The sequence below is a fragment of the Hyaena hyaena genome, unplaced genomic scaffold (assembly GCF_003009895.1).
Source record: "Hyaena hyaena isolate Hyena2069 unplaced genomic scaffold, ASM300989v1 scaffold_397, whole genome shotgun sequence".
NCBI classification, from domain to species: domain Eukaryota; kingdom Metazoa; phylum Chordata; class Mammalia; order Carnivora; family Hyaenidae; genus Hyaena; species Hyaena hyaena.
Window position 1 is genome coordinate 910173 of NW_024081028.1, and position 16077 is coordinate 926249.

General features: G+C 41.6%; 1 protein-coding gene across 1 annotated transcript in view; it reads right to left on the reverse strand.

Annotated features, from left to right (window-relative positions):
- Positions 1 to 5004: 5004 nt before the first annotated feature.
- Positions 5005 to 16077, reverse strand: part of PSMB2 (proteasome 20S subunit beta 2) — a 32739-nt gene continuing 21666 nt past the window's right edge. Inside the window, exons 4-6 of the mRNA XM_039251680.1 lie at positions 9492 to 9654; positions 7960 to 8009; positions 5005 to 5239 (exon numbers count right to left, since the gene is read on the reverse strand). Of these exons, the coding sequence (XP_039107611.1) occupies positions 5132 to 5239; positions 7960 to 8009; positions 9492 to 9654 (321 nt within the window). The 3' untranslated portion in view covers positions 5005 to 5131. The remainder of the gene's footprint in view (positions 5240 to 7959; positions 8010 to 9491; positions 9655 to 16077) is intronic.

A 16077-nucleotide genomic window follows, 5' to 3' on the forward strand; every position in this document is an offset into this window, starting at 1 on the left:
CTCTGACCTCCATGGTTCCAACCCTGGCTCCTTCTCTACTTGACCTCCTTTGGCTTCCCCTGGGGACTCTTGCCTGAACTCCAGGCTTGCATGTATATCAGGATGTCTGTCTAATGTCTCCACTGGATCGTCTATCAGGCATCTCAAATTTATGTCCAAAATAGAGCACGTGACTCAGGCTCTCAAATCGTGGCCTCCTCCATACTTTCTCTCTCAGTAAATGGTACTACTCCCCATTCAGCTGCTCAAGCTGGAAACAAGAGTCCTATTTCTTTCCCTACACCCAATCCATCAGAAGGTCCATCCTCTTCTGTCTCTTCTAGCACTATCCTCGTCCTCAGGACTACTGAAGTAACCTTTTTCTTTTTTTTTTTTTTTTATTAATTTTTTTTAAATGTTTTATTTATTTCTGAGAGAAAGAGAGAGAGAGACAGCATGAGCAGAGGAGGGGCAGAGAGAGAGGGAGATACAGAATCCGAAACAGGCTCCTGGCTCTCAGCCAGCTATCAGCACAGAGCCCGACATGGGGCTTGAACCCACGAACCGAACCGTGAGATCATGACCTGAGCCAAAGTCGGACACTTAACCAACTGAGCCACCCAGGCGCCCCAGGCACAAGAAGCTTCTAATGAGGTCTCAGTATTTGATTCTTCCCAGTTAAGTTTTGTTTGTTGGTTATTCCACAGCAAAATAAATTGTGCTTTAGCCCCTGACAAACTGGGTCTACCCCTAAGGAAAAGTAGATGATGATTAAAGAAAAAGCATATATAGATTACATGACTTCTTTTTTTGCAAAGCAAGTAGCTGTGTATTAAATGGAGAGTATTTAGACTAGGTAAGCATCAGTGTTTTGAGCTTATACTCATTTCTTTAAACATTTTTTTTTTAAGGTTTTACTTTTGAGAGAGCACAAGTAGGGGAAGGGCAGAGAGAGGGGGACAGGGGATCCAAAGCGGGCTCCACACTGATAGGAGTGAGCCCGATATGGGGCTTGATCTCTCTGAACCATGAGATCATAACCTGAGCCAAAGTCAGATGCTCAACCAACTGAGCCACCTTAAGTGCCCCCATATTCATTTCTCTTAAAGGATCATGGTGCTCCAGAAGGAATAAGAGTAGCCTTTGATCACCTTCCCTCTTTCAAACCTCATGAAGTTAGGTGAGTGAGGCCGAGCAGCAGGCCTTTCTCCCATCCAACACAAACTCCCAACTCACACACAGGAGCTCAGTGAGCAGCAGATAATTAGGGTACTGAGAACGTCCTTCCTTTTGCCTGTTTCAGGCAAAGAACATTGAAAGGACTCTGGGCTTCAGCCATTGTTGCTGAGCTGGGAAGCCAAGCCATTTCTCAAGCTCTCTCAGCGCCCTCCTCCACCGCTCAGAGGCTGAGAAGTTCCTAGTCCGCTGCCCCCCAGCTCTTTATTAGTCAGGGCTCAGCTTCCCTACCCTGAGGCAAACCAGCTGTTCTCTTCTCCACCCTATCTTCTCTACCCCAGGAAGGAATAGATTGGGGTTTTTTTTACGTATTAATCACCTGAAAGCAGATGGGAACCAATTGGAAGACCATTCTGAGCAGTTTGGGCATGAGTGTTAAACAATCAGTAAATACCCAGTGTTTTGCCAAACTCCAGGAAATCAATTTAGAGGGATATAGCTGGCATTAAAAAAAAAAATTGTCTGGTAGAAAAAAACATGAGAAAACAGAGTACACTGCATTATTACTCAATCCCACACATACACATCATCTGTAAGAAAAGTTTCATGAAGCAATGCTTACTCCTCCAGTAGGTATATACAGGGGTGAAGTCATAAATGTATGCTGAGGCCATGGAAATTCAGTTGGATCACGGGCTTTATGAAGAAGGAAAGAGGGAAAAGAAACTGGGGAGCTAGCATGGAAGAGGATTATGAAATGCCTCACATGTCAAACTGAAGAGCTGGGTTTTATTCTAAAAATAGTGGAAAGCCATCAAAGTTTTAAGTGAAAAGAGGTATGGATGGTCAAACTTGTAGAGTACAGAGAAAGTACTAGAGAGAAAAGAGATTAAAAGTAGAGAAGGTAGGAGACTGTTAAAATAGTCCAGGAAAGAAGATGAAGCATAAACCAGATACTTGGGATAGAGTTTTACTAAAAGAGATTTAGGAAGTAAAACTGCTACAACTTAGTGACTATGTGAAGGAAGGAGAAAAAGAAGGCACCAAAAATGATGCCTAGCTAAGTGCAACGTGGTATCCTGGACTGTATTCCAGAACAGAAAAAGGACATTCGTGGGAAAATGGGTAAAATCTGAATAAAAGTTGGAGTTAATATTAATGTACCAACCAATATTGGTTTCTTAGTTCTTGACAAATGCACAATGGCTATGTAAGATGTTAACCTAAGGAGGAGCCAGGGGACAAGTATAAGGAAACACTGTACTATCTTGTGCAACTTTTCTGTAAAACCAAATTTATTCTAAATTAAGTTTATTAAAAAATAAATGATGCCAGGGCACCTGGCTGGCTCAGTCGGTAGAGCATCTGATGCCAGAGGGTGAGATGCCTAGGAATGAGCCGATCTGGAGCTAAGGAGAGAGATGGAATTGGGAGAAAAGAGACTCGGGAGTTAGGGTGGGCTGGTGGGCTTAACCAGATTGCTCTGGGGACACTTAACAAAGGCAGAGAACCATTTCATTCCTGGTGAAGCATGGATACAGAATAACAAGTTTATTCTTGGTGAGGCATGGATGCGATATAACAATGATTATATACTTACTGCATAGACAGGCCCTGTTCGAAATGCTTCACACTACCTCATGGAATCCTTCTAACTATCCCCCACGGAATAGGTACGATTTTGACCATTTCACAGATGGGAAAACCATGAAGCAGGACTGCCTAAATTTTAGTACAGATAATCAACTGGGGAAGGCATTAGAATCACCTGTGGAGCTCTAAAAATAGATGCCTTAGAAAAAGCCTCAGGAATCCAACTATGCATATTCGTAGTGGTAGTAGAGGTTGAACCAGCTGTGATGATACGAATCATCTCTTTTCTCCCATTTACCCAATGATTAAATTTCTTCTTATGGTATAAAACATCTACCACTGGTGTCTCAAAGAGTATATGACATTCTAATCTGATGTTAACAAAATGCAATTAGTACAAAGTTCTGAACTGTAGACAGCATCTTGAGAGATGGTATTACTTCAGACAAACAAAAAACTTATCTGTATATGGTATTAAGAGTAGAACTGGATAAAGTAGGGCTTATCTTAGTTTAAGATCAAGTGTGGTTCAGGGGCACCTGGGTGGCTCAGTTGGTTAAGCATCCAACTGGCTCAGGTCATGATCTGCTGATTTGTTAAGTTCAAGCCCCGTTTCAGGCTCTGTGCTGACAGCTCAGAGCCTGGAGCCTGCTTCGGATTCTGTGTCTCCCTCTCTGTCTGGCCCTTCTCCATTCAGTTGTGTGCGCTCTCTTTCTCTCAAAAATAAACACTAAAAAGATTTTTTTTTTTTTAAAGCAATCTAGTAACCTAGGGGCGCCTGGATGGGTCAGTCAGTTAAGCATTAAGTCATGATCTCATGGTTTGTGGATTCGAGCTCCATGTCAGGCTCTGAGACTGCTTTGGATTCTGTCTCCCTCTCTCTCCACCTCTCCCCCACTCGCACTCTGTCTTTCTCTCTCATTTAATGTTTTAAATGAAACATTAAAAAAAAAAAAAAAAAAGACCAAGTCTATTTCCTGGACCAGCAGCATCAACTGGAAATGTTAGAATGCAAAATCTCAGGCCATACCCCAAACATGTAGAAGCTACAGGGGTAGGACCCAAGAAGCTGTGTGTCAACAAGCCCTTTGGGAAGATTGGGATTCATGCTTAAGCTTGAGGACCATGCTCTAAAGAAACTTCCATCCAACGGTTCTCTATCATGGCTGAAGATAAGAATTACTTAGGATACTTTAAAATATATTCCTATGTCTAGGCCTCAAACTGTACTTAGTTAAAATCTGGGAGTGAGTGCAGCCTAATCATGTATAAAAAAGAAAACTCCCCAGGATGATTCTGATACATACATCCAGTTAAGAACCACTCTTTTAGTGGCACTAATAGAAAAAAAATTTACATTATTCATTCTCAAATAGCTAGATTAGGAAGTAATACAGATACTTGGTTAACTACCTAATAGAATATTACTCAACTGTCAACAAGAATAAGATAGGTATATGTATGCTGACATAGAACAATCTCCAGTATATGTTAAATTAAAAAAAAGCAACACACAGAACATTTACAAATACTTTTAAGAGTGGATATGTGTGTGTATGCGTGCATGGATGTGTGTGCGTGCTTTATACAGGGACAACTTCTATCTTAAAGGTTAGGTAAGAAATTAGTAGCTGATGTTCCCTCTGGGAAAGGAAGCAGGGGATCAAATTATAGGGACAGGAGAAACACTTTTTACTATGTGTATTTGTATCACTTGCATTTTTTACTAAGTGTACTAAGTATTACCTATTTCATTTTCAACTTTTATTTTTTAATGTTTATTTTTGGAAGAGAGACACAGAGAGAGACAGAGTGTAAGCAGGGGAGAGTCAGAGAGAGAGGGAGACCCAGAACTGGAAGGAGGCTTCAGGCTCTGAGCTAGCTGTCAGCAAAGAGCCCGACACGGGGCTCAAACCCACGAACAGGGAGATTAGACCTGAGCTGAACTCAGACATTCAACCAACTGAGCCACCCAGTCACCCCTCAAACTAATTTTTAAAATGTTAAGCTTAGGGGTAAAAAGAACCACTGCTTTAGGGAAATGAGACATTAGCAAGCAAGATATATGAAAGAGCTGGACGGAAAGGAAGCTGGGCAGTAAACAGAATGTGGGGCTGTCAGCTAAAGAGCAATTACAGCATTAATGAAGGGAAAGGGGCAGAAGACCGTCCTGGCAAAAAGTCCAATGAAGACAATCGTCTCTCTGTTTCTGTCCTCAGGTGATGATAGGTAAATGGAGACTCAAACCAGAGAGGCTCAATTTGTCCAGATTCAGCTTTATTCTGAATTAACCATCTATCAAGGATACACGTCAAAAGAGTAGAAAAAGATGAAGGAGCCCATCAAAAAAAGTTCCCTGGCAAGTTGGAGGGAAGGCATGAGGTTAGGAGCCCTGCTTAGGGAAGGAAATGTTGTCCAGGTCATGGATGCCATTTTTGTCAATGATTCGAACACTGAAGGTTGGCAGATTCAGGATGAAGCGTTTCTGGAGCTGTAGAGAGAGATGAAGAAAAATCAGTCAAAAAGTTTTTATTGAGCACTAACTATGGGCCAGGCTCTCTTCAAGACACTGGGCATACAAGCAGATAAAAAATTCTTGCTTTTGTGGCACTTGTATTCTATTGGGGGCAGTCAGTACCCAACACTAAAGAAACGCCAAACTGCAGCTGGAGTCTGGAAGGTGGTGAGGGAGAACTGGGAAATGGAGCTGGGAACTGGTCTCTGGCAGTCAGCTAATGAAGAGTAAGAAAATCCAAAGCTCTATTCCCCACAGTCTGCTACCAATCAGTCTGGTAAACACAGACTACTTTTTAAAAATGTCTCAGGGTAATCAGCCAACAAAGGAGTGATTGCCCTAGAATAAGCTTTGGACCAAAGCAATGTTCTCCTATGTCCCAAGAATTTAATCCAGTCACCACAGCCCCACCCACAGACATTATAAGGAGTGTGTGTGTGTGTGTGTGTGTGTGTGTGTGTGTAGCCACAGGAATGGTGGAAAGGTGTTGGCGGGACTGCTCTTGGAACAACCCGCTTCCACCTCCTTCAATCCAAGCTGACCTGTGATTAAAATAACATCTCATTAAGACTTTCTGCTTGAGAAGCTGTTCCAAACAAGCTGTGCTCTACTGTGCATGGAAGCAGGTAGCCCCACTAACCTGGCTAGAGATTATGGAAGAACACAGCTGGAAGAAATCTTGGCTTCTGTGGCCACCCTTCCTGGACACCTCACTTAGTCTCCAGAGAGAAAGTACAAAGCTCTCTGCTTGCTCCCTAAGGAGCATATCCCAGACATGTCCACCTCCCCAGGCCTAAGCCCTCTCTCCTGTGATATTTCCCATCTCCTTTACGGCTGAGGACTGGCATCAACAACCCACTCCATTTCCAGAGTACCCTCTGGTTGATGACTTCTATGTCCAAAAACAAGCTCCAAAATCAAGAAAAGGTGCCAAGAAATGTGGGTTTCTAAAATGATCGTGTTTAGGGTCCACAATGAATAAAGTCTCAAAGCACTTGGTATGCCAGTGGCTTCTCCCTCACAGCCCCTTGTAACACTTGGGACTGCTGGATTAATATGGCCTCTTAGCTGAATGGCTAAGGAAAGCACATGAGTTTATTCTCAGCTTCTGCTTTGTAAAGGGGATTCGTAAACAGGAGGAAGAAGGGGACACTGTAGACTGAAAAAGACAGGACTGTACAAGAGGAAAATTGACACTATGCCCAGGACTCCCACCTGCTCTCACCCTCCTACTCTCTCCTCGACCACAAATTCAAGTTCACCCTTAGGCCACAAGAACAGTAAAAGAATTTAAAAGCCTAAGGGAGCTGCTTTCTCTTCCTCCTCATCCTCCATATATACCCCGAAGCCTTAGACTCTTAGGAGCAGTATTAGAATGGGTGGAGTCCATGTTCTTGGCCTCATAAACTAAAGGCTACTCTCCTCTTCTGCCTAAAGCCTCCCAGTTGCTTTCTATGTCTCCTGAATTCTCAGGGAAGGCTTTCTCTCCAGGACTAATGGACTATTAAGAAAGCAGACACGGGGCACCTGGGTAGCTCAGCTGGTTAAGCATTTGGTTTCAGCTCAGGTCATGATCTCACGGTTTGTAGCTTTGAGCCCCACATCAGATTCTGTACTGACAGCTCAGAGCCTGGAGCCTGTTTCAGATTCTGTGTGTGTCTCTCTCTGCCCCTCCTCTGCTCATGCTCTGTCTCAAAAATAAACATTAAAAAAAAATTTATAAAGAGCAGACAGCATGGCAACCCCAGGTGACACAAATACATCAAGTATAAAGTCTAAGGTAGAAGGTTTTTTTTTTTTAATGTTCATGATTTATTTTTGAGAGAGAGACAGCAAGTGTAGAGAGACACAGCATGAGCAGGGGAGGGGCAGAGACAGAGGGAGACAGAATCCAAGGCAGGCTCCAGGCTTTGAGCTGTCAGCACAGAGCTCAATGCAGGGCTCAAACCCACAAACCATGAGATCATGACCTGAGCTGCAGTCGGACATTTAACTGACTGAGCCACCCAGGCGCCCCATCTCTAAGGTAGTTCTTTTTTTTTTTTTCAATGTTTTATTTATTTCTAGGAGAGAGAGAGAGCGTGAGCAGGGGAGGGTCAGAGAGAGAGGGAGTCACAGACTCTGAAACAGGCTCCAGGCTGGCAGTCAGCACAGAGCCCGACGCAGGGCTCTAACCCACGAACTGCGAGATCATGACCTAAGCGAAAGCCGGACGCTTAACCGACTAAGCCACCCAGGCGCCCCTAAGGAAGTTCTTAAAGTATGACCCAGTTATACCGACTGCAGCGAATTCACCTGGGATTGCTAATTAAATACTCAGACTCGACACCAAGACAACAAAACTCAGAATCTATACAGGAAGGGAGGAGTAAGGGAGCCATGAATCTGCTTAAAAACAAACAAACAAACAAACCAGTTCCCAAGATGATTCTCATACATGCCAAATTCTGAGAATCATTAGGCTGGATGAGCCAAAAAAAATGGTAACTAAATTATAAAATTGACAATGATGACAAGGTAACCCAGGAAGAGTTTGTTACCCACCAAACTCTATCACTGGTAGCAACTTCACATCTGGTTAGTGTGTATTTACTACACCTTCCGGCAAAGATCAGAAAAAAATTCAACCAAGGAATGGAACAATATTGGCAAACAGAGATAAACATTCTTTTCAGGATCCTGTGGGAGCCACTCACCTCCTCTAGACATTTCCTAAGAAGCTCCACTGCCCTCTCACGAGAGATAGCTGAAAGAGAACACAAAGGCCATGTATTCAAGGTGTTGCCATTAAGTCCAACTGTCTGCCACAACTTTTAAATTTCACACTTCTTCAGGTCAGTATGCTACACAAACGGAAAAGGCAAAAAAATGCCTAGCCTTCTAGCTTGCAACAAACTTATTCCATATGCAGTGGAGGGTGCCCCAGACCCAGTGCTCTGGCAGCCAGAAGCCATTGCAAATTGATTTGCTACACAGAAGGGTAAGCATGACGGAATTCTGCCTCCCATGGCCAGGGCCTGCCTCTAGAGAAGTCCAGAGGCTTGCCTCTTTTTTACAGCCCATCCCCCTCACCCCTACCCACCCCACCCTTTTAGACTAGGGCTTAAATCAGTTCCATCTGCCCTAGCCAGCTGCAAATCAGGGTAAGGGAGGACAAGGCCAGAGTTTTAGCCTCACTTTCCCAGCTGGGTCTCAGTTTAACAATGGAAAGAGAATTCATGGGATAGGGCTGAGACTCTCACAAAATAGGAGCCAAAGGAACTGTCCGCAAGCATGGCAAACTGGGATGACATATTATGCAGTTAGGCTTCAGGGGTGGTTAGTGGTGATTTTGGTGGGCAAGTCAGCCGTATTACTGACAGATGCCAAATCAAGAAACAGTCACTAAGAGTTAATGATCTTCAGGATGCGGCCTGGAGCTCTGGCGCAGCTAAGGCTGAGTGAGAGGACAGCACCAAATAAAGAGTAAAGAAGCCAGATTTTTACTGTACTGATAGGGAAGAATGGAATTTAAGGAGAGAAATAGCTATCTGTGCTGTATCTATAGCCTGTAAAAATGAACAATCCCAAATGCCTATTGCTCACAGTGGCTAAAGTCAAGGTTGGGATTGGAGTCGGAAGACAAAATTTAGCACAAAAGCGTCCCTGTGCTGGAAGCTTTCCCAAGCTAACAGTTTACTGACAAGTGGAAAGCCTGCTCTTTCTTACAGGAGGGGCAGGCATTAGGTGATGAGAACCAAGGGAGAGGCTGAGGCTTGTGGCCTTAAAAGCTTTGATGTTTAAGCAAAGAAACCCTTGGTTGTCATGCTGGGGACCTGTTCACCCACATCAGCTGAAGATAAGTACACAAACCACTTGGTTTATTTGCTCATTCTTTATAGCTGAGATGCTAATAAGCATCTAGGCTGGGCAAAATGAATTAAAAAACTGAACTTTTGTACCTGAGAAATTACAGTTTTACTCACTACTGTAGCACCTTTTTAAACAAAACAAAACCCAGCTCTGGACATATGCAGTATCTCCTTTTGTCTGGTAAAAGAAGAACTTTTCTTAGCTTTTCAAGAACCCTACTGACTGGAGGGGAGAGCAACTTCCAGAAGGTACCTGGATGTGCTTCCTAGGATCCATCCTCTATTAGCTCTGACTACCCAACTCCAGGGGTGGTGTATACAACCAGAAGGCAGTTCAGGACACAACTCTATTCCCTACCTAGAGTGCTAGAACTTACTTGGAGTGTAGTATCGATCCAGGATACTGAGAGTCAGGAAGGCACCGTAGCCATGGGCTGCAAAAGGGGCCTTGGCCAAGGCTGCCAGGTAGTCCATGTAGTAGAGCGCTGGCCCCTCATGCTCATCATAGCCAGCCAGGAGGAGGTTGACATGATACGGGGTCTGCAAAGACATGGAGAGAGACATGGTCAAAGCAGTAGCACCAACGTCTCTTTCCATGACAAATGGGATCGTTCCAATTCTTGATGAATATGAAGGTAACAGCAGCTAAGGAAATCATGATGAAAGTAAAAATTGAGAGAAATCTAAAGGCCTGAGACTGTGGTAAGAGGTAAAGGGAAGTCGGCTTGTTTGAATAGAAGGGCACTGGGAGCACTTACAGGTATTCAAAAAAGTTGCTTTCATCTTAAAGCCTGCAAACAAGAACCTGTTACAAAAGCAAAGCATAGGTGCTCTTACATCTTTTCTGACAGCTGAAACCAACAAACACAGTTCTGAGAGTGTCAGGCTAAGACTAAAGAAAGAAAGCGGCAGTTCCAACCACATCTTCCAGAAGACACAGGTTCCATCTGGGCACCTGGACCAAAATCTCATGTGTTAGACCAGAAGCTACAGTATTAAAGAAACAATTTGTGGGGTGCAGAAGGATAGTAGGTCTCAAAAATTTAAGTCAAATCACTAAACATTTAAAAAAATTTTTTTAAGTAGGCTCCACACCCACCAAGGGGCTTGCATGATCTACTGCCTGAGCCAGCCAGGCGCCTCTCAAATCACTAAACTTTAATGCAGACAGTAATAATGGAAGTCCATAAATGCTCTAGAAGAACTGTGGAAACATAGCAACACTAAAAGAACTGTAGATTTAGGTGAAATGCTAACATTTTTCTCATATAAGAAGTCTCTCCTAAGGTAACTATAAAGTAATTTTTATCAATGAGACAAATAAAAAGTAATTCACAGGTGTTCTTTCTTTGTATTACCAGCAAATCTGAACATGCAAGTTTCTACTAAGAACCTTTACTAACTCGGACTTGCTCTTCATCTCCAAATGGATGATTATTTTTTTCTATACCAGCTGGGCCATTTACCATGTTAAATTCAGCCTGTGTATGGTCCTAGGCATCATCAGTGGTGAGACTCCCATTTTACATGGCTTCCTTTTTCTCTGCAAAATGTGTTTTCCACCTTGCATTTGCCTTAGTGGGTAGTGAGCAGGCCTTGCTCGAGGCTATGTGCCCATCCTTAAACTTACATATTCAATTCAGTGCACATTAAATTAAACGGAATACATTTATGCAACCTTTTAAAGTAATAAAGCTACGGTATAAAGCATAAAGTAATAACACTAGCGGTCCTAAAAGTGACACCTTACATTTTTTGAACAATGATTAACATGGGCACTTGGAAGTTTGAAGAAACTTATGTTAGAAGAACACATGAAATTATTATATATTAACTTAGAATTCCAAGCCAGTTGTCCTAAGTAACATTTCCTAAAGATTACAGTGTACCCTTAACTTGCAAACAAGTTTCTGCCTTGGGTGGATGATGGATAGTCTGAGAGGCGTAAGGACTGACCAGCAATAGTCAAGTTTTCTGAGAAAATAATTACTTGCTTGTCACATTTCCCAGTGGGTAGTGTGCTACACTCTGCCAGGCTCTGGAACTCTCTGCCACATTCTGCAACTATGTTCTTAGTAAGTCTGACCTTAGACAAGACACTTAACCCCTATGAGCTTCTGTTTCCTTATGTGTAAAACCGGGTCAATTAATCCTTCCCTTTTCTATCTCCTAGGGAGTATGGTGAGAAAAAATAATAGAGGTGATGCATCCCAAACTCTGGAAGAAAAGATGCTACCTACATTTCTTAGTATATTGCTATACCCCAGTCTCCTTTCGATAGCTTGCCACTTTAAACAACAAAACTGTTAAATTAGCTAAAGATAAAAAATATATATCTAAAAGAATTTTTTTCTAATAAAATTGTTAACTGTGAAAACCATACTGTAAAATCAGGTAGACATAGAATACCTTTGTGTTCCTACAGTTAAAAATTAGAATAGCAATGAGGAAACAGAGAGAAAAATGGGGAAGAGAAGAGACAGAGAGATGGCTTGGGAATTCTAACTGGTTTTTCTCCCCCAAGAGATTTCACAACATAGTCTCTTACTCATCACAAAAAATGTTCATGTTTTTGCTAAGAGGATAACTCTACCATTCTTTGTTCACCGCCCAAAACACCCACTGTATGGTTAACCAGGACAATTTTATCAAGTTGTAATGGCAAATTAAGGATCCACTCAGATACTGAAAGAGGTCTAAACAACAGAACGTAGGTATGTTCTGCCTCTAGTGAGGATCTTGCCCATGCTATGAGATTACACTGTGTTAAAACAATGTGATTTTAAAAGCTACCACCAAAATATTTTACATGAAACTATGTCAAGAGAACTTAAAAAGCAAATGGTATTGCTTAATTGGTCTATATAATACCATTTATTTATGTTTAAGCATCTGATACAGACACTCATCAAAGTTGGTATTCAGGAGCCACAACACGTGGTAGAGAAGATAACTCACAAATTATTGTGTGACTTCGAATTACCAACTTTTGCAAGTGTGAGATGCTTAAGCATAAATAAATGGTGTTAGCTAGACTAATTAAATCAATACATCTGTGTAACAACTTGCAGTTTCTGAAATTCTTCTGACAATACTCCATCAAAGATCTCTGGCTCACACTAGGTTTTTTTTTTTTTTAAGTTTATTTATTTATCTATTTATTTTGAGAGAGAGAGAGAGAGAGAGAGAAGGAGGGAGGGAGGGAGAGCAAGCAGGGGTGGAGAAAGGGAGAGAGAATCGCAAGCAGGCCCTCTGCTGTGAGCATGGAGCCCAACAGAGAGCTCAAACCCACAAACTGTGAGATCCTGACCTGTGTTAAAATGAAGAGTTGGAAGCTTAACTGACTGAGCCACCCAGGTGACCCTCACACTAGTGTTTTAAAATTTCAAATGAAGTCTTGTACACTGTCACTCTTGCACCTCTAAGAATCATGGTGTTCAAAGTGACAAAGCCATAGTTAAGAGTTTCTTGACTGTTATTGTCCCTCATGTTCTTGATTCTTTACTGTTTTCCTGAAATGAGACAAATTCTAAGCCTGTCAATTTTGTGCTATTCTGACAGCATACACACGTGTAACTGTGGTGGTATGCTTAGAAAAATACTTATGTGTAAGCTACAGCCCACCTATTAAAATATTTATGTCAATTATAAGCTCCATGAAGGCAGGATTATGTCTGGTTTGGTCAATGATATACAAGCATATAGTATATGCTCCATAAATATTTGCTGAATGAGTAAAAATCATACCAGAAAGCATTATATATTTTAATCTATATGTGGCTTATGCCTAGTATGACAAGGAGATGAGGAAAATGACTAAACAAATGTCAGAAAGTGATAGGTCCTACTCCCAAGAATTCAATCAAGTTTAAACCAAGTGCCAGCATCTCTCTGAATGCACATACATTGTTGCTTTTTGCTAGACTCCTGGGTCCTTCTCTTTCTACTCCCCTTTATTATATTTCTTAATCTTTATTTTTGAGAGAGCACAAGCAGGGGAGAAGTAGAAAGAAGGGAGACAGAGGTTCTGAAGTGGGCTCCGCACTGACTGCAGTGAGCCTGATGTAGGGCTCAAACTCAAGAACTGTGAGATCATGACCTGAGCCAAAGAAGGATGCTCAACAGAGCCACCCATGCACCCTTCAGTATCAAAAGACATTCATAAGCATCTTCACTTACAGCATATCTGCTTCACGTTCAACCTACCCTTCAGACATAGGTTGTTAAGTAAAGGAAAATTTAGGATACAGATCAGGCATTAGAATTGAACAAAAGGAAGAACAATAGCATAAATCACTATCTTAAAAAGAAATGTCTGGAAAAAATCTGTTCATGTCTTCTGCCCATTTTTTAACTGGATTATTTATCTTGTGGGGTGTTGAGTTTGATAAGTTCTTCATAGATTTTGGATACTAATCCTTTAACAGATATTTCATTTGCAAATATTTTCTCCAACATACAGATGACTAACAGACACATGAAAAGATGCTCAACATCACTTATCATCAGGGAAATACAAATCAAAACCATGATGAGATACCACGTCATACCTATCATAATGGCTAAAATTAACAACACAGGAAAAAGCAGATGCTGGCCAGGATGTGGAGAAAAGGGACCCCTCTTACAATGCTGGTGGGAATACAAACTGGTGCAGCCACTCTGGAAAACAGTATGGAGGTTCCTCAAAAGTTAAAAACAGAACTACCCTCGGGGTGCCTGGGTTGTTCAGTTGGCTAAGCGTCCGACTTCGGCTCAGGTCATGATCTCATGGTTCATGGGTTTGAGTCCCGCGTTGGGATCTGTGCTGACAGCTCAGAGCCTAAAGCCTGCTTCAGATTCTGTGTCTCTCTCTCTCTCTGCCACCCCCCCCCATTGATGCTCTGTCTCTCAAAAATAAACAAACATTAATTTAAAAAAGAGAAAGAAAAAAACAGAAATACCATATGACCCAGCATTTGCACTACTAGGTATTTACCCAAAGGATAAAAAAAAATACAGATTCAAAAGGGCACATGTACCCTGATGTTTATTTATAGCAGCATTATCAGTAATAGCCAAACTGTGGAAAAAGCCCAAATGTCCAAACTGATGAATGGATATGCAGCATCCGGATGGTTCAGTCAGTTAAGCATCTGACTTTGGCTCAGGTCAGGATCTCACAGTTCGTGGGTTCAAGCCCCCCATCATGCTGTGCTGACAGCTCAGAGCCTGGGGCCTGCTTCAGATTCTGTGCCTGTCTGTCTGTCTCTCTCTCTCTCCCTACCTCACCACCCACTCTCTCTCTCTCAAAAATAAACATTAAAAAAAGAACTGATGAATGGATAAAGAGGATGTGGTGTGTGTGTGTATATATATATACGTGCGTGAGTGTATACATACACACGGTGGAATATTACTTAGCCAACAAAAATGAAATTTTGTCATTTGCAACGATGTGGATGGATCTAGAATGTATTATGCTAAGTGAAATAAGTCATAGAAAGACAAAAATGATATGATTTCACTCATATGTGGAATTTAAGAAACAAAACAAATGAACATAGGGAAAGGAAAAAAAAAGAGAGAGAGGGAAGAAAACCTAAGAGATTCCTGACAGCAGGGAACAAACTGAGGGTTCATGGAGGGAGAGGGTGGAGGGATGGGCTAAATGGGTGATGGGCATTAAGGAGGGCACTTGTTGGAATGAGCACTGGGTGTTACACGTAAATGATGAATCACTAAATTCTAATTCTAACCTGAAACTAATTTTATCATACATGTTAAAATTTCAATAAAAACTACATGTTAAAATTTCAATAAAAACTTAAAAGAAAGAAATAGCTTTGGTAAACTGTACAGTTCAAAACCTGGCTGTCTTACCAATGTGTGGCTTTAGAAAAGTTAGTCACTTTTCTTCGAATTTTAGTGTTCTTGTTGAAAACATGGGCTAATACCTACACAAAAGGGCTATAGTGAAGATTCAAAGAGATAATGCATACAAAGAGATAATGCATATAAACAATAAGCACAGTGCCTAAAACATAGTAAAGGATTGATAAATACTAAAATTATTACTAGGGAAACACAACCATCTATGAAGTTCACAGTGCCTATGAGACAGACATGGCAAGTACTCAGGGAAGCCCACCTACTCCTAGCAATGAAATACAATTCCTCATATAAGTCTTCATAAAGGGACATGGAGGGATGTTAATAAAAAGTGCCAAGCCAAGCACACTGCCTGACACAAAGAAATGCAGCTAATGACAGTTAACTCCTCTCCCCTTCCCAGACTCTTTCAGGGGCCCAATGTGATTGTATGCACTATCAAAAGACATTCATAAGCATCTTCACTTAGAGCATATCTGCTTCATGTTCAACCTACCCTCACCTATCCTGAGACTGACACAGGCCTGAAGACACAGACATCTATAGATTTTCTGCAAGCCTGAAAAAACAAACACAAAAACAAACCCTACATCCAGTCTCGGAGAGTAAGTACCATTTACTAATTTATTAAGTACTTTCGTGCTATTTCTGCCACTATAGATACGTCCACTTGAGTGCCAAGCCTCACTTTCTAGCTGCTTTTTCACTGGTTCCCTTCTATCCCATGAGCAGCATCACATTTGAGAATCTGCCAATTATTCCAGGGAAATGGGAACAATAATCAATCATGACAGATTTGCCAGGAAACCTTTATCCTTTACAAAGTAATCATTGTTCTGTGCATGATATGATCTAGTCTTTGGTTGTCTCCACTATTCTAATTATTTAGATTGCAAATCAAGGTAATAAAACAAAGTTATGAGGTCCCCAAGGCAAGGAACTGGCATCCTTCACAACAAAGGTTAGGACTCAATATTATAAACAATTCTGAACTAAACATCCAGATGACCAATAAATGATCCAAACATTGAGATGAGACACTCCCTGCCCAATAATAGCCTTGAGGATCACCATCAATGGTTTACGGTACAA